Below are 21,268 nucleotides of genomic sequence, written 5' to 3'. Positions count from 1 at the left end.
GTTGGTGCGCTGTTTCTTCAGCTTCGCACCACTAGTGAAGCTGCGCCATTTTTTTTGCATTTTAGTAGTCCAAGAAAGACTATCACCTTAAAATTGCATAGTAAGGGGTGCGCATGCGCATATGCCACATGTGCTCACACTCAAAGATTATGATGATGATGATTGCTATTGGTTTCCCCTTTGAAGCGGGGTGATGACATGTCATCTTACCTAAAAGAACTAATATAACCATGTTTTACACTATTGGTTTAATACTAGCGCTGCTTAGGGCAGGCACTAAAGCTTATTAGGCACGAAATACTTTTTTTCCCTGTTACAGGTGGTAACTGTCCTAGGCAATATTCCGCTCTCTGCTTTTCGTCCACCAGCATTCTAATCTTCTTTTCGTCCCCTCGACAGCCTTGAAATTAACTTCCCCTGTGATACCCTTAAATACTAGGGCTTCTGGAAGCCCAATATTCCCTTCATGTAGATTTGGATGGATACCCTCACATTATAACACTATGTGCCGCATAGTTTCTGTTTCTTTTCCGCAGACCACGCATACCCCATCATTTTGTGAATACTTCCCCACAAAACTCTTAGTTCGCAGGCAACCTGCTCTAGCCTCAAAAAGCAAAGCACTGCCCTGGGAATTATCGTAGAAATTTTCCTTTCTGATGTTCAATTTCTCAGCCCTGTACGTCTCTAACGACGTTTTAGCTTCCATTTTTTCCCTCCATTTATTCGTTTCAATCTGCTTTGCCTCTTTTTTGGTTACCTTGGCTGTTTTGGATTCGCCACTGTTGTTTCCGTATTTCATCGTTAGCCTTCTAGTCTTCCTTAGCCACTGCGTGTCCACGTTTTTCAAGTATAGGTACCTAAAAACCGTAGCTGCCCACCTTCGTTGATCCATTGCCCTCAACCTCATCTCAAAGCATATTTTACTCTGAGCTTCTCTAACTTCAAACGACGCCCAGCCCATATCTCCCTGAACTGCTTCGTTAGTTGTTTTTCCATGCGCGCCTAAGGCCAAACGCCCTACCGTTCTCTGGTTTACTTCAAGGCCTGATAGGACGTCTGATTTTAAGCAGAGTACAGCATTCGCAAACGTGAGACCCGGAACCATTACTCCTTTCCACATTCCTCTTACTACTTCATATTTGTTATACCCCCACAGACCTCTATGCTTCATTATAGCTGCGTTTCGCTTTCCCTTAACCTTAAGTTGCTCCTCTGCTGGCTTCACTGTTATAATAACCTATCTGTGGTGGTGCTCCCTTTACAGGGGTGGAGTTTTTTCTTGGTATCTTTTTTGCTAACGCCACCGGACCAAGCTCATTTTTTTAACAGCTCCGCGGTTGAGAGCGTTCACTTCGATTCGAACCTATACGAACAAAGTCATTATTTGCTTGGAAAGCGAGAATCACAATTCGCACACCCTTAATTTACATGGTTCGGGTGAAGCGGAAGAGGGGTAGTTCGTTTCTATTTTCTTATGCTATGACTTTTGTTGCACGCGTTATGTGTTTGCATAAAAGAACAGCTAAGCCGCACTCGGGTTGAAGCTCAATGCTGCCCATCCGCTCCTCGCCCTGTTCTGTGGCCGCCGCATGCCCTTTGACGGAAGCGAGCACCGTGTCTAGGGTGGCGCGGGAAGGCGACTCGCCTGCTTGTCGGTGGGCACAGCCGAAGACGAGGCAGCCCAGGAAGGCGGACCACAGCAGGCGGTCGAAGAACGTGAACACCACGTCGACCCAGCCTCCGGTGGACGAGAAGCCACCGTTCCACTGGTGCCGCGAGAGGATGCACACAGCGCCGCACACCACGCACACCAGCCACATTACCGTCTTCCGCAGCTGAAAAGGCGAGCGCCACATGGTGAATAACGTTTATTGGAGCAAAAAAAAATAAAATAAAAAGAAAAGTGGGTGGCACCTTCTGAGTCCGGAACGCCGCAGGCCGTAGCCGCTGCCCGATTCCGGGAAATAAGGTTTATTTATTTATTTATTTATTTAAAATACCTTACAGGCCCCTGTTCAGGGCATTGAGTAAGGGGGGTAACACAGGGAGGAGTTACAGATCATTCATTAAAAATCACGAGTTAAAACACATCAGAACAACCAATGACGACAAGGTTTGCAATACACGTGTAAGTTCGTAGACGATAACAAGAAAAGTAAAAGTCCATAGCATATCGCACACACGTAAACTGCGCACAATCATTGCAAGTATACTTAACACTAACACGCTAGTAGGTAAACTAGACAGCAACCAAAGATGCCCAAATATGCGCAGACGAAGTGCACCAATCAATTTCTGTTGTCTTGAGTATGCACAACGGAAAGAGCACAGGAAAAAACGCAGAACATACTCGCCCGAGCAAAAAGACATTTTCAGCATGAAATGTTCGCACTCAGGCACAAAGTGCGACGATGCAAAAAAAAAAAAAGAAAGAAAAAGAAATAGCACGTGCTATGGCAGGTTGTTTTGGCCTTCAAGCAGAAAAAATTTGGAAGTTTAAAACAGGGATACAGGACATGGCAGAAAAAAAAAATCGCGCCAATCCACCCTGAGAATGAGGTTGGAAAGCAAAGCTCTAAATAACACCCACAACGATTACCCATGCGACGTCGCTTAAATTCACTCACGTCGCTCTACAAATAGTAAAACCAGAGGGAAGTGAAATGCACGTAACCACACCCTTTATTACTTCGAAGAGATATTCTTGGTAAAGTTAAATCAATGCATGATGCACGAACGGTGGTTGTTTGAGTTGTATTGGTGTAGTACATGAATATAACCTATTTTATTATAAAATTAAAGGAAGCTCAAACCTGCTGTTAGACGATCTCACTTTTCTGTCTCTGCCGCCACGGATGGAGGCGACGAGATCGGCGGCAGAGACGCAGGAGCAGGAGAAAAAGGACCAGGAGGAAATACTTCTATTAAGATTACCGAAAGGCCAAGAGTGCGGCCCAGGGGAGTGGTTCCCTCTTCACTTGAGCCCATATGCAGTCCGCGCCGCCTGTGCTCTGTACACCAGCTGAAGCTGGATAGGCAGGGAGGGGCTGGACAGAAACATCTCCCATTGCTGTGGTTGGGTGGTTGACGGTAAGAGAGGAGGGTGCTCAGGGCTAACGTCGCACACCCCGATTATCTGGCGGAGTGTTCCTACGTCTGAGCAAAATTTACATTCAGCGTGGTAGCGATTCAGGTGCATTAGGTGAAGACGCGCGGGGTGTGGGAAGCAGCCGGATTGTATGAGCCGTACGGTAGTTTGTTGTTCTCTGGAAAGGTCAGGGTAAGGCGAGGGTAGTGTCTGTCTCTGAAGGCGATAATGCTGGGTTATCTCCCTGAACGAGACAAGCGGGTGACTGTCCTCGTGCAGCTCCATAGCACGGTGGGCAAAAACGCAGGTTTCTTAGTGGGCGTTTTCGTTGCCCTCCATGGAAGCTTGAGCGGCGGTGTGCAGATGAGTTAAATAGAACCGTTTGGGGAGTGGTTTTTACCACACGCAGTGCAGGTCGGACAGCCACCCCGTCTGGCAATTTCCGGTAGGCTTGTTGGGAATCGGAGACTACCTTCCGAACCCCTGGTTGAGTGAGAGCGAATGCGATGGCTGCCTCTTCTGCTGACGTCATCTCTTTGGTCTTGAGTGAATCATACGCAAGCAGGTTGGTTCTGAAGGTAGCCACGATTATGGCGTACTGTTGTCCTCGATGTTGGAGGGCGTCTGTGTAGATAACTGCATGATCCCCACCGAGGGTGGTGTTGAGCGCGTGAGCCCGTGCTTTTCTCAGCAAAGGGAGCATCTTTGGTTCTTGTCGCCGAGCGTCAGGAAGTACATCAAGCGGAGTGACACTCTGTGCTGCCCATCCAATCTGGTGAAGGATGCGGTGACCTGCCGGAGTTCTGCTCATTCGGGCCTTCTGGTTAGAAAGACGGCCCTCTATGAGCTCTTCCACCGTGTTGTAGAGCCCCGTGCTAAGCAGTCTCTCTGTGGACGCACTAATGGGAAGATCAATGGCCTGCTCAACCGCCTTTCTAATCACCATGTAAAGCCTCTTTATGCCCCCCTTGCCGAGAAGAAGACAGGGGGTTGACGTGAGTGATTATCGAGAGGGCAAAGGCTTGAATTGATCGAAAAGTATCGGATTCCTTGAGGCCTCGCTTCTTGGTGTAAAATTGGCTGATCATGTGTATCATTTGATTGATGCTGTGTTTGAGGCGCTGCAAGGATACGTCACTCTTGGTGTTGGCCTGGAGATGTAGGCCCAGGATCTTGATGCTGGGGCTTGGAGTGATGGCCTGGCCATCAAGGAGTATTTGAATGTGTTCCTTCATGTGTCGTTTGGCTTGAGGGCGGACGACAAGGAGCTGAGATTTTTTTACGCAACCACTGGAGGCCACAGGCTTTAGCCCATTGGCGTACTAGAAGTAAGAAGAGATGGGTTAGTGAGAGCTTCCTTTAATTTTTGTAATTCCTAGCACACACGGAAGGCGCGCACAGAGCCACTAGACGTGCCGTGGGCGGAGCGCACAGCGGCGCGAGAGGTCGCGTGACACTATCACGTGGCTTTCAGCAAGAAGGCAGGGGTAAACCCGTCTATGTGCTTGGTGAGTGCACCACCTTTCTTCCCGGTTTCCGCGACGGCTCGTAGCTAGATCGGTAAGACAACGGGCTCTCGCTTTGTTATTGTATTAGTTCCCGGTTCGATTCCTGGCGGTGCCAGTAAATTGTTTTATTTGTTCGCGGGAGTTTTCTGTTGACACCAACGGTCGCTAAAAAACCCTTGGGGGGTAGAGGTAAAAAGCTTTGCTTTAAGATGTGAAAACAGTGGTAAGACCTTATTGCAAAGAGAGAGTGAGTAGCAATTGACGGTAAGTATTGTTGTCTGATACTGATGCGATGTTGTCTGGAAGACCATTCCACAAACGGATGGCGCGAGGAAGAGCAAATGTGTTTCACCAATCAGTTGAGCCATATAACCGCGTGAAACTGAGGTGATTATGAAACCTACGTGAAGTAATGGAAGGAGCTTTAAGGTGAAGTTGGGTTGGTCTATTGCGGTATACGTATTTGTGAAAGAGGCAGAGAAGGGAAATGTCGCGGCGAGTGCTGAGCGGTTGAAGTGAAAGGTTGTGCTTAATTTGTGTTATCCTGCTGTGATAGTCATGATTGCGTGAAATGAAACGGGCCGCCCTATTCTGAATCGCTTCTAGCATATAATTAAGTAGTTGTGAGGGGACCAGATAGAAGCGGCGAATTCAAGTTGTGGGCGGACGAAGGTTTGATGCGCTAGTTGACGGACGTGAGTTGGACAGCTATGTAAATTACGGCGTAGATATCCTAAAGATTTGGAAGCTTTTGCGCTTATGGTGGCAATGTGGTGAGACCAGGGGAGATTGGGTGTAAGATAGATTCCAAGGTACTTATAGGAAGATGCCTGTGACAGTAGGTGGTTATTGATAGTATAGGGATAGTTAGAAATGTTTTGCTTGCACGTAAAGGATATTATTTAGCATTTTTCGTGTTCAGTGAGATTAGCCATTTTTTACACCAGTCATTAATTTGATGAAGGCCGTTTCGCAGTGCTAATTGGTCGTCGGGGAAGAATATAGGGCGATATAGTACGTCTGCGAAAATTCGCATGCAGGATGAAACGTTGTTTGGCAGATCATTTATATAGATTAAGAACAATAGAGGGCCGCGAACGCACCCTTGTGGTACGCCAGAAGTTACACGAGAAAGGGAGGAGGGGGAATTGTTTATTACAGTAAACTGCTGACGAAATGAAAGAAAGTTACGAAGCCAAGATATGGTTAAAGAGTCCAATCGGACGGCAGATAATTTAGAAATTAGACGGCAATGGGTTACACGATAAAAAGCTTTGGAAAAATCAAGAAAAATACAGTCAGTCTGAAGGTTATTGTTCATGTTGGAGTGTAGTTCTGTTGTTAGTTCAAGCAGCTGCGTTTCGCAAGCGAAACCATTCCTGAACCCGTGTTGGTTGTGAAAGAAGAACTTATTAGATTCTAAGTGTCGGAAAACATACGAAGCTATTATATGTTCAATAAGTTTGCAGCAGATACAAGCTAGGGAAATTGGACGGTAACTGTCGGGTGAATGCTTATTACCAGATTTAAACACAGGCACTATTTTACCAATTTTCTAGTCGGAGGGGAGTTGACCTGTCGCTAAAGATTGTTTGAAAAGATGATACAAAATGTTAACAGAAACAGATGCGGTGTTTTTAAGAATTTTAGAATTTATGTTGTCAATACCTGCTGAAGTGGAGAGCTTGAGGTTATTAACTAGATGTGCAATACCTTCGGCAGTTATTTCAATCGGTTCCATGTATGCGATGTCAAGTTCTGGAATGCATGATACGTCAGAATGGTTTTCAAGGGTGAAAACGGATGAGAAAATGCGTTAAATGCTGATGTGCAATGACTATCTGAGAGGGGAGCATAGTTATTGTCTAGCAGGGATGTTTGTTGGCCATCATGTTCAAGTTGACCTGATCATCTAGCGGATCACCGGTCAGCCCGCATTCCCACTGGTCCGGAGAGGGGGAATTAGAGGATTAGGGTGGTCAGCGCCACACGTATACCGCAACTAGTAAAGGGCCCTCTCTTCAAAGAAGCGCGAATGAAAACGACGTACAACGCAGGGCGGCCGGATATATGGGTCATCGAATGGTTAATCCCTAGTTCAACCACGGCTTTTTATTTTCCCCATGGTCTCCGTGGTGTTAAAGGGAGCTTAATCATTTCTCCGTTAGGACAACTGGAGGTGGAAAAGTGTCCTCATTAACTCTCTAAGAGCACTGATGCCAAGTGCAAGAATGCTCCCGTGCCTTGCACCCCACCTGAGACCACGACTAAGACACAGAGGTCTTGAGATGTGGTGTCACATGAAAGGCCATCGTGCAGGATTAGCCCGGAAAACGCTTGGGGGAGAACCGCAATATACCGAAATGATCGCATGGCCCCCGCCGCAAGCATTTCTGAAGTACACGTCATTCTTAGATTATAAAGCTAACATTTCTTTCCTAGGCAAAATGCTTGCTAATGTATTGCTGAAATTAAACTACGCATCGTTAAGATACAAATGTGTCTAATTTGAAATTTTTTCTCAAAGAATGCCCACAGCTAGAGCTTATTTAAAGTGCTCAGAGAAGCATGCCACGCCGAATTTGCAGTGTGTAAAATAAGTAGTGTACGAAATACCGTTGACAAGCGGAAAGTCATATATTATAGGGCAGAATCGCCGCTGCCCTAATGACGGGTTAATGGGCATGTGCAGCAAAATTTAAAGACAGTTGATGGGCCTATCTTTCGTACCACTGCCCAAAAATTCACGTTCTACCAGATGTTTCGCCAAGCCAAAATTATAGGCAGAAGCCGGAACCAAACAGCCCGTGAACGTACGGAGGCCTATCCCATAAAGACAAAAGAATCTTATTTTGTCAGCGACTCGTCCATACCCCTTTACGATTGTGGAATAAGATGGTTTGATACCGCCCGTCCGCAGAACGATAGGTGGACGATAGGACGAACTGTGCGCATTTGACAAAATGTGCACAGTTCGTCGGCGCCTAACTATTCTATGTATGTCGTTGCACCACAATGCAACAAACCATTTGTTACTAGCGCGCGTCCTTGTGGCGTTTCATGTGTCCGTCTTTTTTTAGCGCCTAAACTCCGCCATCGAGATATTTGGAAAAAAAATCACTGCTAATTGTAGTGACCAAGCTCTTAGCGACACACTCGCCCGCGTTCCTTACCGTGGACATGTTGATTTCCTTGTGGGTTTCCATGAAAATGAGCGTGCTGCATCCGAGAAAGAAGGCGGGGCCGTGGAAGGTGGGCAGCACGTACACATCATTGAACGTGTCCTGCAGGATGCTGTCGCGGCAGAAGAAGAAAACAAAAACATTCGCAGATGACTGTGTCTATTCGCAGACGACTGTGTCATTTATGGTCCTGTTCACCATGCAAACGACACTGTCATCCTACAGTCTGATCTTTCTTTGATTCAATCATGTTGCGAAAAAATGGCTGATGTCCCTTAAAATAAAGAAAACTTGTGTAATTCCTTTCCATCGCCGACAATCTTATTCCTCCAATAAATACTTCCTGTTTGATTCTGAAATTACAGCAGCTAATTCATGTAAATACCTCGGTATCACTCTAACTTCAGATCTGACCTGGTCATCCCCCATAATGAACATCACTAATGACGCCAACCGCGTTCTAGGATATTTGCAAGGAAACTTACGTCTAGCCCCACCTTCTGTTAAACGTTTAACCTATCTAACACTAGTTCGCCCGAAGCTAGAATACGCATGTGCCATCTGGGATCCCCATCAAACCACTCTTATTAAAACACTTGAATCCATGCAAAATCGCGCAGCCAGATTCATTTTTTCAGATTACTTCTATCATAGCAGCGTCACCGAACTAAAATCTCAAGCTAACATGGGTAACTTAGCTTCACGCCGCCAAATTTCAAGACTGTGTTTGTTTCATAAATTTTATCATGCATTGCACCTAAACCGTGTTATCGTTCCAGCTCATCGTCTTTCATGCCGTATCAGCCATTCGAAAGCGGTTTATCCCCCCTGTGCGCATACCACTGCCCATCACTCTCCATTTTTTGTGCCAACATCAACAGAATGGAACGATCTTCCTGCCGACATCGTGCACCACTCCAGCATCGCCCATTTCAAAGAAGCCATCGAACAAATCACCTGTTTGTGAACTGTCTACCCCTTCATGTAATTCCCCTCGACTGGGGCCCTGGAGGTATTATAAATAAATAAATAAATAATTAAATAAACACCTTCAACTAACTGGCAAAAGAGCCAAATAGCGGCACAATGAAAAGTCTCAAGTGAGAGGACGAAAAAAAAAAATTGGCCGTATACCTGCTTCTTTCGTTGCAAATGACATTTGCCAAGTAAATGCCTCCCTTTACTTCCCCGCTCACCTCTTATGCTGTTCCTCCTCTTCTGTTCCACCCCCCCCCCCCAAGATAAACACGCCAGAGGTTTGCTTAAGTCAATTTAAATTTACCGCGTTCTACTGCTCCAGGTTGGGTGCCTATGTCAGCGCTGCCGTACGCCGGAGACGCGCGTGAATCGAGGCGCCCTAATTCAACGGTGATGGAACCACATTTCGTTACTTCACGTGCGTTCCAAGGGAAACGTGGAACCAATCCAGTGGAACCTTTCGTAACTGTTGCCGTTTGATTTCTTAAAATGCCGCCAGAAGTTATAGTGGCGAGGGCGACAGCAGGCGACGGAGTGAATTTTTTTTCGGCAGTGGACATAGTATTTCATTTGCTATCCAAAAATGAAGCATTCATAAAGACACCCTGCAAGTACCTTTTGTGTATTGATTTTCTGCCTCACATTTGCGTAATGTTTTGCTCTTGTTCAACAATGCTGAGGAGTATGAACATTGCCACTGCACTTAGACGTTTACATTGGGCTGTGGGTATATAAGACTATTGCGCAGAATCTGTTTCACGTTGGTCGGATGGCTGAATCGAGTGACTTACAGACAGACAGACAGACAGACAGACAGACAGACAGACAGACAGACAGACAGACAGACAGACAGACAGACAGACAGACAGACAGACAGACAGACAGACAGACAGACAGGTCGACGGAAAGACCAAAATTTTCCTTCAAGTAACCGAAGAAAGACTATCGCCTTTACAAAAAGTGTTCCTTCCATCTTTCTTGAACTTTCAGACAGCGTTGCTGAAACTCAAGTTAAGGCTGCGGCGAAACCGGCAGGCACACCTAAAACAATCCTGTCCAAAACCCTGCCTTTGCTCACGATACTGCGGCAATGCACGAAACACAGGAAGGAATTTTAACGTGGTAAAGAATTTTAAAGAACTTGCGAACGTACACAGCACTTTGCGCGACTCGTTACCCCCTTTGATGCTTTTAATTACGCGACTATACAGGCCATAGTTAAAAACAAAACAGTTGGTGACACTTGAAAGTGTACACGAACAAGTGACATTCATTTGTTGGTTTGGGAAAGATATTACGGTATCCGCCGCTGTTGTACGCATCGGTACTAAATATCATTTTTATTTTTATTTTCCGCATAACGACTCGCTTCCTCGCCGTTGGTAACTACGTTCCGTTCTCGGCGTTTAATAATGAACCGGCGGCGAAATAGTAGCGAGCCAGCTTCGGGACCTAACTCGCCCGGCTTGGATTTCCACGCGCATCACGCATTCCCCCCCCTCCCCCCCTTTAATGCGGAAGAATGCAATCGCATGGATAACAGTACTTCAGATGGAAGCCAAAATACCGGATTAACCGCCCCCACCCTGGTCCTTTCAAGCGACGCCAGCAAAATGTCATCACCAGCCTATTTACGCCCACTGCAGGGCAAAGGTCTCTCCCATTAATCTTCAATTATTCTGGTCCTGTGCTAACTGCGACCAATTTATCCCCGCAGACTTCTTGATCTCATCTTCCCATCTAACTTTCTGCCGCCCCCTGATATGCTTGCATTCTCCACTTTGTTACCCTTAATGACCAACGATTATCTTGCCTTCGCTACATGCCCTGCCCACGTCCATTTCTTCTTCTTAATTTCCACTAATATGTGCTTAACACGCGTTTATTCCCTCACCCACTCCGCTCTCTTCTTGCCCCTTAATGTTATACCCATCATCTGCCGTTCCATTGCGGGCTGAGTCGTCCTCAATTTAAGTTGAACCCTCTTAGTGAGCCTCCAAGTTTCTGCCCCGTAGGTGAGTACAGGTACGATGCAGCTGTCATACACTTTCTTCTTCAGGGACAATGGTAGGCTGCCATTCATTATCTGAGAATGTGTACCGTTTGCACTGCACCCCATTCTTATCATTTTGATTATCTCTGCCCCATGGTTGAAATCCGGGGTCACAATTTGGCCTAAGTAGATATATTCCCTTACCACTTCCACTGCCTCGCCACCTATCTCAAACCGCTGTGCTGTCCCGAGATTATTGATCATTACTTTAGTTTTGCGCATATTAATTTTCAGGCCCACGATTCTACTCTGTTTGTCCAGTACGGTAAGAATTCTTTGCATTTCGTCTCCCGAGCTACTTAGCAAGGCAACGTAATCAGGACATCTGAGGTTACTGAGGTATACTGCATTAACCCTTACTACCACCGGTTCCCAATCCAATTTTCTGAATACTTCTTGTAAACATGCTGTGAATAACATCGAAGAGATTGTGTCTCCTTGTCTGACGCCCTTCCTTATAGGTATTTACTGCTCTCCTTACGAAGGGTGATGGTAGCTGTGGACCCATTGTAAATATCCTCTAGTATTCTTACATAATGCTCGTCTACACCCTGGTTCCGTAATGCCTGAATGACTGCTGAGGTTTCGACCGAGTCAAATGCTTTCTCATAGTCTATGAAGCTTACATATAGGGGTTCAGGATACTCCGCGCACTTCTCTATCACCTTATTGATCGTGTGAATATGGTCCATTGTTGAATAGCCTTGATGAAACCCTGCTTGTTCTTTAGGTTGACTTAAATCTAAGGTGCAAGAAATTCTGCTAGCGATTACCTTGGTAAGTACCTTGTAGACGACTGACAGTAAGCTGATCGGCCTGTAATTTTTCAAGTCCTTCATGTAACCTTTCTTATGGATTAGGATAATGTTCGGGTTCTTCGAAGATTACTGTACACTCGCTGTCACTAGGCATTGCGTGTACAGGTTTGCCAGTTTTACTAGTACAATTTGCCCGCCATCTTTCAAGAGGTCTGCAGTTATCTGATCTTCACCAGGTGCTTTGCCCCCTTTCATTCTTTTCAAAGCCTTCCTTACTTCTTCTTTCGTTACTGGAGTCGCTACTGCTGTCGTTACAGCAAAATGTTATTTGGGTTAAAATAACTCCGTCTCACCCGTAATCGCGGTTGAAAAACAAGCAACAACAGACAAACGAAGGCATGTTCACAATAACATTTAATTCCTAGACCTTAAATGTAAGCGAGAGGCTGAATGACTTTTTTGTTTTGATTGATTGATTGATTGATTGACTGATTGATTGATTGATTGATTGATTGATTGATTGATTGATTGATTGATTGATTGATTGATTGATTGATTGATTGATTGATTGATTGATTGATTGATTGATTGATTGATTGATTGTGGGGTTTAACGCGCCCAAATTCTACAGGTTATGAGGCGCGCCGTAGTGGAGGGTTCCGGATTAATTTTGACCACCTGGGTATCTGTAATGTGCGCCGAAATCTCGTGCATACGGGCGTTTTTTTTTTTTTTCGCCTCTATCAGAACAGCGGCCGCCGCGGGCGAGAATCTAATCTGCGACCTTGGGCTCAGCAGCACAATGCCATAGCCACTGAGCCACTGAGGGGGCTTACGTTTCGTTTTAATTGAAAGTTCCCAACTTGATAAGCTCCTTCAGTTTTTATTCGACAACTGCTGCATTGCTTGTTTAGAAATGAATTGAAAATGGCATGCAGTCAAACCTCGATATATCGAACACGGGTATATCGAATTATTGCCTATATCGAACACTTTCTATATCCCGCGGGAAATCACATGCATTTTTAATTTTTTATTTCGAACTGGGACGGACATGAAATGGGTATATCGAACTCCGCCACCCCAGACTGCCAGGCTGCTCGTGCTCTGTTGACAGGCGGCGGGCTATCCCGCAGTACCCTCGAGGATAGCGGTGGCGCGATGGGCATTCCCGACTGCTTCGCATCGGTTGCACCAAAGCTGAATTAGACGGTGCAAAAGAAGAATGCGAACTTGAAGAAACCTGGGCCAGCTGGAGCGCTTTGTTGGGGCTGAGCCACGAAGCATGTGCATTGATGACTTAGTTGGCGGTGACGACAGCACCGGTACGACGGCAGAGTTGACGGGTGTGGAGATCCTAGCAGAGGTTACTACTGAGCGCACAAACGAAGGCGCGTGCCGAGGTTGTACCCGCAAGCGCTGATAGTGCACCGCTCCCGACTTCGACCGAGGCTTCAGCGGTTGTGGCCCTACCGCACCGCTACTGCAGCGCTATAAAAGGCACCGGCATGTCGCTTGTGGAACGTTTGGACTACGTTGAGGAAGTCGTGTATAACACGCCAGCTACCCTGCTGCGGTACTTTAAGCCAAAAGAATAAATACTTTGAAGCACCAAGGTAGTATTTACTGCACAATTCGTTCATTTATTGATTTGTACCAGTTTATGACGCGTTTTCTTCGTGATTATATATATCGAATTCTGGTTATATCGAACTATTTCGTGGGCACCACGCTGTTCGATATATCGAGGTTTCACTGTATGTCTCCCCGTATCTTTTTTATTGTTTTATTTTTGCATGACTTAAAGCGGCGCGATAAAAACGTGAGTGAACAAGCACCACCGACACACCGATGGAGCAGTGAGCGCAGAAGTTGGAAAAAGCCTCAACACTGAGCTCGCATACAGCTTTACGCCTTGACGGTTCCGTTTGCGATATTCTATTTTACGAATACTTGTACAGCATGTATATGTAGGCTGGTGGTACACATATATACACGTTCGTGGATACTGAGACTGAACTTGTTGAACCAGCAATTGAGCCGACCGTAATCGAAAGTGAAATGTCGGCCGAGAGGCCGCGAGGCTGCGTGTACTTACCACGCGGAAGTTTTTGTCTGTTTAAGAAACGTCTGCAACAAATCTGCTGGATGCATTTTTTACGTGCATGCGCTCCGAAATTACTACTAGTTTCAGAAACATGCCTAGACAAGCTCCACCAACCGTGTTATAAATTTATAAATCGTGTTATTAATTTACAATGTTATAAATAGCAGTGCAAAACAAACAAAGAGGAATGATCACAGGCCTTCTAAGTCCAGGAGGCCGACTTCAGAGACTGACCACTATCACATTCCCGCTCCCTTTTTGCTCAATCAAAAAAGTTTCCTCCTCCTCCTCAGCGTTACCGGTCTTGAGGGCAATTGGCATTTTCTGCGTCATTAATTAACCGCGGCTTTCCGGGAGGGCGTAATTGTATTCTCTGCCGCGATGGCTCAGGGGCTAAGGCGTTGTGCTGCTGAGGCCAAGGACGCCGGTTCGATCGCGGCCGTGGTGGCTGCTTTTCAGATAAAGGTGAAAAGCGAAAACACCCGTGTGTTGAGATTTCGGCGCACGTTAAAGATCCCCGGGTGGTCAAAATTAACCCGGAGCCCTCCACTACGGCGTGCGTAATAGCCCAGGGGTAGGTGCGGTGCGCTAAACCCCATAATCTGGCTAACTATTAAGCTTACTTATTTTCATGTTATATTGTCGCTTTGAGAACGCAACTTCACATTTTTGCTATTTTGCTTTAAACTACAGCGTTTTCAAATCAGTAATCTTGCCAAAATGACATCTAGCTTTACCGCGCGACAGATATATTGTTTTTGCCTGTCCATGCAACCCCCTGTATCGATTCGTTCCTACACCAAGGATCCATTTCACTGCTATATCGGAAGAAGAAACAAATGAATACAAAAACCATCGAAGGGCGAATGAACAGCCCCGCCTGTGGTTTCCCATTACTCAATGCTTCGCGTTTATTCCGACGCGTTGATGTGTGCATAAAGACTACAATATACGTATTGTGATGAGGTGTCTTTAGCGATCCCAAAGCGGCCAATCTACTGAATAGTATGGGTGTGACCCACGAGGAAGAAGAAGAGGACAGAGGAGGTTCTTCGTACTCGGAGGCAGCAAGACGGCCACCCTCACGGTGTAGGCCCGAGGACTGTCGCCGGCTCTCCTACGAGCCACAACACGGGCTGTCAACGAGACGACAGCCGACACAGAGATGACAAGACGCTGTTGCGCCAGTTGGAGTGAGCGGTGTTCCGGTGGCGTGGAGCGCGGGCAGCGAGGCCTCGCCATGGCGCAGACCTAAGCCCTTCCGTCCCGCCGCTAGCCATCGGCCACCGTCACGTGCTTGTCCAGCGAGACACCTTCACAACCACTCCAGTAACCTGCCCCGTGGCCAGCGATACAAGTGCGTCTCCGAGTCGTCACATCCAGACCATCTCGTCCCTGCGATCGCCGTCTGTGAGCTGTGACTTCCTTCATGACTCTGTCCGCAATCATCCGCACCTTTGTGTTTCCGCGTGTAGTCCGTTCGTCTGCTATAGTGTCTTCTCCGGCTTTGCACATCAACCCAGTTATTATAGTTGGTGTGTGTGTATTTGCGAAAGCGTAGTCCAGGCTCGTGACTCTCTACGCGGTCCGGCCCAACATTCATCACAAAAGTGGCGAGCCTGCCAGGATCCGCAGTTTACCATCTGTAGAGAGGAGCCTTACTACTGTTCTCCGCATTTCGCCGATACATCAAAATGTGCATAGCCGGATTGGAAAAAATAATGGAACGTGGACAAGAGCTAGGACTGACTGGTCCAGAGCTTCGAAATTGCTGTGGTAGACGCTGTGGTATCGGTTTCTGCGCCTTCTAGAAGAACGGTTTGTATCAAATCTAAAGCCTCTCCGGAAAGTAAAAAAAACAAAAACAAATGTTTTTTCCGCTTTGCACGCTTTCCCTCCTTTTTAGGTCTGCCTTGTTTTCGCTTCCTCAAATTTCTGGCTCGGGATTTTGTATGCGCAGTGACCTTTCGCGCGGAAATGTGGACATCGTAGGGTGGGTTGATGTGAGGTTTGTGCAAGCGAAGATTCGCATGGAGCAATAAACACTGTAGTTTTGATTGATTGTTCAATTCCGCTTGCCGTTCAAGCTTTAGCCTGAAGCTTTTGCCGCATCAGAGTTGCGATGACTAAGGAACCGACAACACACTCGTGGTTGCGCCACGCTGCAATAAGAACCACGGGATGTTTTTCTGGGCAATACAAGCGCGATTTTCTTTCGGGTCTCTCTTTTCCACGACAACTTTTCCGAGCATGGTAAGGGCTCAGTTACGGTTTGAGGTCCTGCCGTATTGGTGACGGTTTTGTTGCTGGGATATGCCTCTAGTGTAAAAAAACAGTGGGCCTCTTGCGCCTGAGGACCCCTCGGGCTCTCACGAGTCTCGTGTCCAATGGAAATGAACTTAAAATGATCAGTTTTGGGAAGCCTAGTGAGAGGTAGCAGACTCACCCCTCTTGTTGTAGTAGCACATGTTTTTCTACTGATGAATCTGTTTCCTTCTGTTGGCTCTCTTTTACGGTCTTTCGCAAAAGCAGTCTGTTACTCTGAGGTTCACTTGGACGAGACACCATTGTAGCAGATATGTGACCAGGTCTGCAGCCTGTCATATTTTCAGATACGCCATCAGGAGTGACGGGATGTAAGCGAGATTCAAGAACAGCGATTTGTTGCTTGAGGGCGGCTATCTGTCATTCCTCCGCCTCCATTCTCTTCTCGTACTGCCTGAGGGCTTCCCTTTACTCTTCATCACTCTTTTGCTTACATTGCCTCATGATCTCATCATTGGACTCACCACTTTGTTTGAATAGAGCAATATCGACACCAAGTCGCCGGGCCTCTCTGTTGAGAGCTAACTCTGCTTTAAGCTTCTTGCACTCAGTGTCGAAATAATTTCGAAGCTCTGGACCAGTCAGTCCTAGCTCTTGTCCACGTTTCATTATTTTTTCCAATCCGGCTATGCACATTTTGATGTAGCGGCGAAATGCGAAGAACAGTAGTAAGGCTCCTCTCTACAGATGGTAAACTGCGGATCCTGGCAGGCTCGCCACTTTTGTAATGAATGTTGGGCCGGACCGCGTAGAGAGTCACAAGCCTGGACTACGCTTTCACAAATGCACACACACCAACTATAATAACTGGGTTGATGTGCAAAGCCGGAGAAGACACTATAGCAGACGAACGAACTACACGCGGAAACACAAAGGTGCGGATGATTGCGGACAGAGTCATGAAGGAAGTCACAGCTCACAGACGGCGATCGCAGAGACGAGATGGTCTGGATGTGACGACTCGGAGACGCACTTGTATGGCTGGCCACGGGGCAGGTTACTGGAGTCGGTGTGGAGGTGTCTCGCTGGACAACCACGTGACGGTGGCCGATGGCTAGTGGCGGGACGGAAGGGCTTAGGTCTGCGCCATGGCGAGGCCTCGCTGCCCGCGCTCCACGCCAACGGAACATCGCTCACTCCAACTGGCGCAACAGCGTCTTGTCGTCTCTGTGTCGGCTGTCGTCTCGTTGACAGCCCGTGTTGTGGCTCGTAGGAGAGCCGGCGACGGTCCTCGGGCCTACACCGCGAGGGTGGCCGTCTTGCTGCCTCCGAGTACGAAGAACCTCCTCTGTCCTCTTCTTCTTCCTCGTGGGTCACACCCATACTATTCAGTAGATTGGCCGCTTTGGGATCGCTAAAGACACCTCATCACACGTATATATTTTCGCTCTTCAAGATAGGAGTTATACGACCAACCATCAGGGAGCAACGTCACGGCGGAATGCAGTTTAAAAAAATGGAGAATCACCTAGCCACAAAATTGTGTCGAAAGCGACATGCATCGCCGCAGTATTGGTTTACCTCCTATGTACACGTTAGCATGAACCTGAAAGCATCTTGGACGTCCCCACAAAACCTTCCCGACCATTAAGCAGTCTGTACGTAATTCCAACTAGGTCATTGTTATCAGTATATTTGTGCTGCATAATGATTAGCCATTTATATAAGCGCTTGTTCTCGGAGAAATGTGTGGGGTTGTCTGACTGTACTCTCTCTCGGGTCTATGCGTTTGCTAGCTGACGTGCACATGGGCCCGGCGGTGCCCGCACCCGCACAATGCCGTCAGGAGGGAGAGCGTCACTCACGAGATGTCGGCGACGATGAGCGGGATGACGGGCACGTAGCGGCCGCTGCTCATCTGCCAGGCGGAGAAGGCGCAGCAGGCCAGCGACACGATCCCAAAACTCCACTGCATCCACTGGACGTGCCTGCGACGGGGAGCCACTCGGTTTGACCTCACCCCTACCGCTCACCGGCAGCCACTCACATCTGGCAACAGCTTCGGACGCACACTTCCCCCACCGCTTCATCCGGACCCACACTCAGCCTCTCCCCTTCACCCCCCTGCCTGTCCTGCCGCTGGGGCGCTCGATAAGCGCTGTGTGAATGTCCAAAAGACTCCCATCCCGCTACCACTGGGAGCACGCAATGGGGCCAGTCAAGAGCTGTCATGTCATGAGCCCTGACGGTCGCGGACGCCCTGTGGGCCTCCTCCACCCCTCTTCCATGAACTGGAGGTCCCCATAATGTTTACTTTCTCTCCCCTCGTGTTGATGCCTGTGTTGATGCTAGTCGTCTAGTCATCTGTGGCACTCACGTGTGAGCGAGCCATATGCACACACAGACACTATAGCCACAGTGGAAACACAAGATTTATTGTTTTTCACCGTGACTATGCAATCTTATAGTTAGCTTTATTTCTAGGAACTTTTTTCTGAACTACACACACACACACACACACGCACACACACACACACACACACACACACACACACACACACATATATATACATACATGCATGCATACGCACATACATACATACATACATACATACGTACATGCATGCATGCATACGTACATACATACATACATACGTACATGCATGCATGCATACGTACATACATACATACATAGATACGTACGTGTTTGTGCCTCTATGTGTTTGTGTTCGGAGTCAGCTTGAGTGGAGCCTAATGTCGCTCTTTTCTCGCGTGGTTATTTGTCGCTTCGTCTGTTGGTTTGTCGTGGCGCTCGCTGATTTAGCGGAAACACAATACAGGAGTGACCGTTCTAGTGAGGTTCCCGTGCTTATTAAGCAATTAAGCAATTCTGCAGCCGCCAGCCTAAAACCACTTGCAGCCTTCCTTTATGGCGCGTCCAAATGCTCAGTCGGGTCGAAGAGCCCGAATTCGATTTCTATTACGATCGCATCGAATTGGCTCTGTACACGCCCGGAATGCAGAATGGTTTTGCTGCTCCATTTTAACATTCTGAAATGAATTCTTATCTAGAGCGCAAAAAATGGCTACAGCCAACTGACCTTTTGAATACCATCAGCACAATCACAGCGACCAGGAAAAGTTGGAAGTCAGTGGACAGGTACCACAGGTGCGCGAAACACTCCTGGAAGAAAATAAAGCAGAAAACGAGATTTTCAGAGATGACAATGCCAAGGGTAGAATTATGCTTGGTCTTTTAACAGCGAAGCTGTTCTTGGTCGAGGCTTTCATGGAACGAAGCGTGGGAAAGCGGGCGCAGCGATGTGGAGAGGGCTGAGCCTAGCGAGGAGGACAGCAAGCGTCAAGAACACGTGTAGTGATGTGGAGAGAGGGGGAGCAGGCGGCAAGCGCAGGAAGGGCGGAGCTAAGGCGCGGGTGAGAGCACGCGCTGAGCGCAGGTAGGCATAGTCGAGGAGAGGAGGAGATGAGTTGACCAAATGGCGTGCGCGCAGGCCTGCCAACTCTAGGGAAATCTCCCTAGATCTAGGGGATTTCGGTTGTCTTTAGGGAAAAAGGGAAATTTGTCAAAATCGAGGGAAATTTTTGCGTCCACGTGGACTTATGCCTTCAGTCGTGTAATGGTGTCCTTTCTTAAGTTTAACATTTATTATTTTTTATGCACCTATGCATTTCAGTTTCTCAATGAAGCGCAGATATCTTTTTCCCATTAATGTGCATCGAGCGAAGCTATCGCTCCTACGTTTGACACTGCTGGTTTAAATAGCAAAATAACATGATTGATGAAGTTCATGAACTTGCTGCTCGAATATCTCATGCACTGCGCATCGTATGTGCTCGTTCCTGTTATTTTTCTTTCATGTATACTTGGATGCTATTACAAGTGCTCTGTGTCGTAGTAAAAGATTTTTGTGTTTTGCATTGAATTGCGGTATTCTTGATTATGTTATTTTTCTAATTTAACACGTCTTCGTCTTATATACAAGGCGCTGTAACACGTAGTGCTTCTTGGAATGTCGTATCATTGTGTGTGCGCCGAGCGATTGCTTTCATTTTCTAGGTGATTTTTATATGTATTATTCACTATTACATGTCCCCCCCCCCGTAATGACCCTCTATTGCTTTTGTGGTTTGATGAAATAAAATATTTAAAGCATTACAAATTGTGCTCCAACATTTTTTTCACCTTCATCTCCGTTACTTCAAAAATGGTTTCAAACGAATTCATAATTATGCCTTAAAAGTAAATTCGGCAGTCATATCGCATAACTAGAACCCAATATCTGAGAGAAAACATCTGATAACCGCATTCAGCAAAAATCTAGGGAAATCTAAGGAATTTTTCCATCTGAGCTAGGGGAAAAGTTAAGTTATGGACGAGTGAAGTTATGAAAAGTTAAGTTATGTTAAGAAAATGGACGAAGTCGCGCGCTCTCCAGAAGAGGAAGCCGCCCGTCGGGAGCGCCAGCGAGAGTTGGAGCGCGAACGGGCGCGAACGGGGATCGATCTGCCGGCTTTGGGTAGCTGTATGGAGCTTAGCCTTCCGCTTAGGGAAGCCTCGGCAGCTTCACGCTTAACATCAACGTTCGCGACATTAAGTCAGGGAAGCCGGGCTAATTTTTTGGAAAGGATTAAATCTATAATTCAAATTTTCGCTGGTACCCCCTGCCCCCGAACTCGCACGGCGTATTGAGTAAGGGCTCAAGGCCGTTAACGTGGGCGGGGATATTGAAACTCGCACCACACGTCGCGTACCGCCTAAAAAGTCAAAGCGTACAAGCTTACCACTTAGGTGCCCCTACAGACGGAAGAAAACAAAAGGTACCAGCTGTGGTATGAATGCCATAAAAACTTTAGAAACACGCAGAGACATATGTTGTTCTTGTTGATTTGTGTCTTGGGTTCGCGCCAGTGAAATGCGCACAGATCTTTCGACTATGTTGGATACAAATTAGCCGTCGTCTTTACAGCGATTTATATGCTTTTCCAAATACACGCCAGCACAGCTTTGTCGCCAAACACAGCGAAAACCGGGTAATGAGCGTTACGATCTAATAAAAAGCTACAGCTTTGCGTGCTGGCTCCAAAAATATTGATGTTTTTCCGCTTATTGTTTTAGTAGTAAAACCAGTGTGTCCTCTTTTGCCCCTAGTGGTGGCTTCAACGAATAGAAGTCTGAAAAATAAATCATGCTGTGTTCGAGAAAATTATCAGGGTAAATGGACAGTGACGGCAAATGCTGATAAAATGGAGAAGACTGTGGAGTGACACAAGGCTGTATGCTGCGCACGTTCGGTGGGCGGAAAAT

General features: G+C 47.0%; 1 protein-coding gene across 1 annotated transcript in view; it reads right to left on the bottom strand.

The window, feature by feature from the left end:
- The window catches only part of LOC144158531 (nose resistant to fluoxetine protein 6-like), a 64,407-nt gene that overhangs the window by 8,520 nt on the left and 34,619 nt on the right, over nt 1–21,268 (bottom strand). Inside the window, exons 10-13 of the mRNA XM_077689494.1 lie at nt 19,044–19,126; nt 17,808–17,930; nt 7,773–7,893; nt 1,649–1,838 (exon numbers count right to left, since the gene is read on the bottom strand). Coding sequence (XP_077545620.1) covers nt 1,649–1,838; nt 7,773–7,893; nt 17,808–17,930; nt 19,044–19,126 — 517 coding nt within the window. The remainder of the gene's footprint in view (nt 1–1,648; nt 1,839–7,772; nt 7,894–17,807; nt 17,931–19,043; nt 19,127–21,268) is intronic.

Source organism: Haemaphysalis longicornis, unplaced genomic scaffold, assembly GCF_048455015.1.
Source record: "Haemaphysalis longicornis isolate Haplotype H1 unplaced genomic scaffold, Haemaphysalis longicornis Haplotype H1 scaffold_1, whole genome shotgun sequence".
Taxonomy (NCBI): Eukaryota; Metazoa; Arthropoda; class Arachnida; order Ixodida; family Ixodidae; genus Haemaphysalis; species Haemaphysalis longicornis.
The sequence above is the reverse complement of the archived record's forward strand: the minus strand, read 5'-3'. Positions and strand labels throughout refer to the sequence as shown.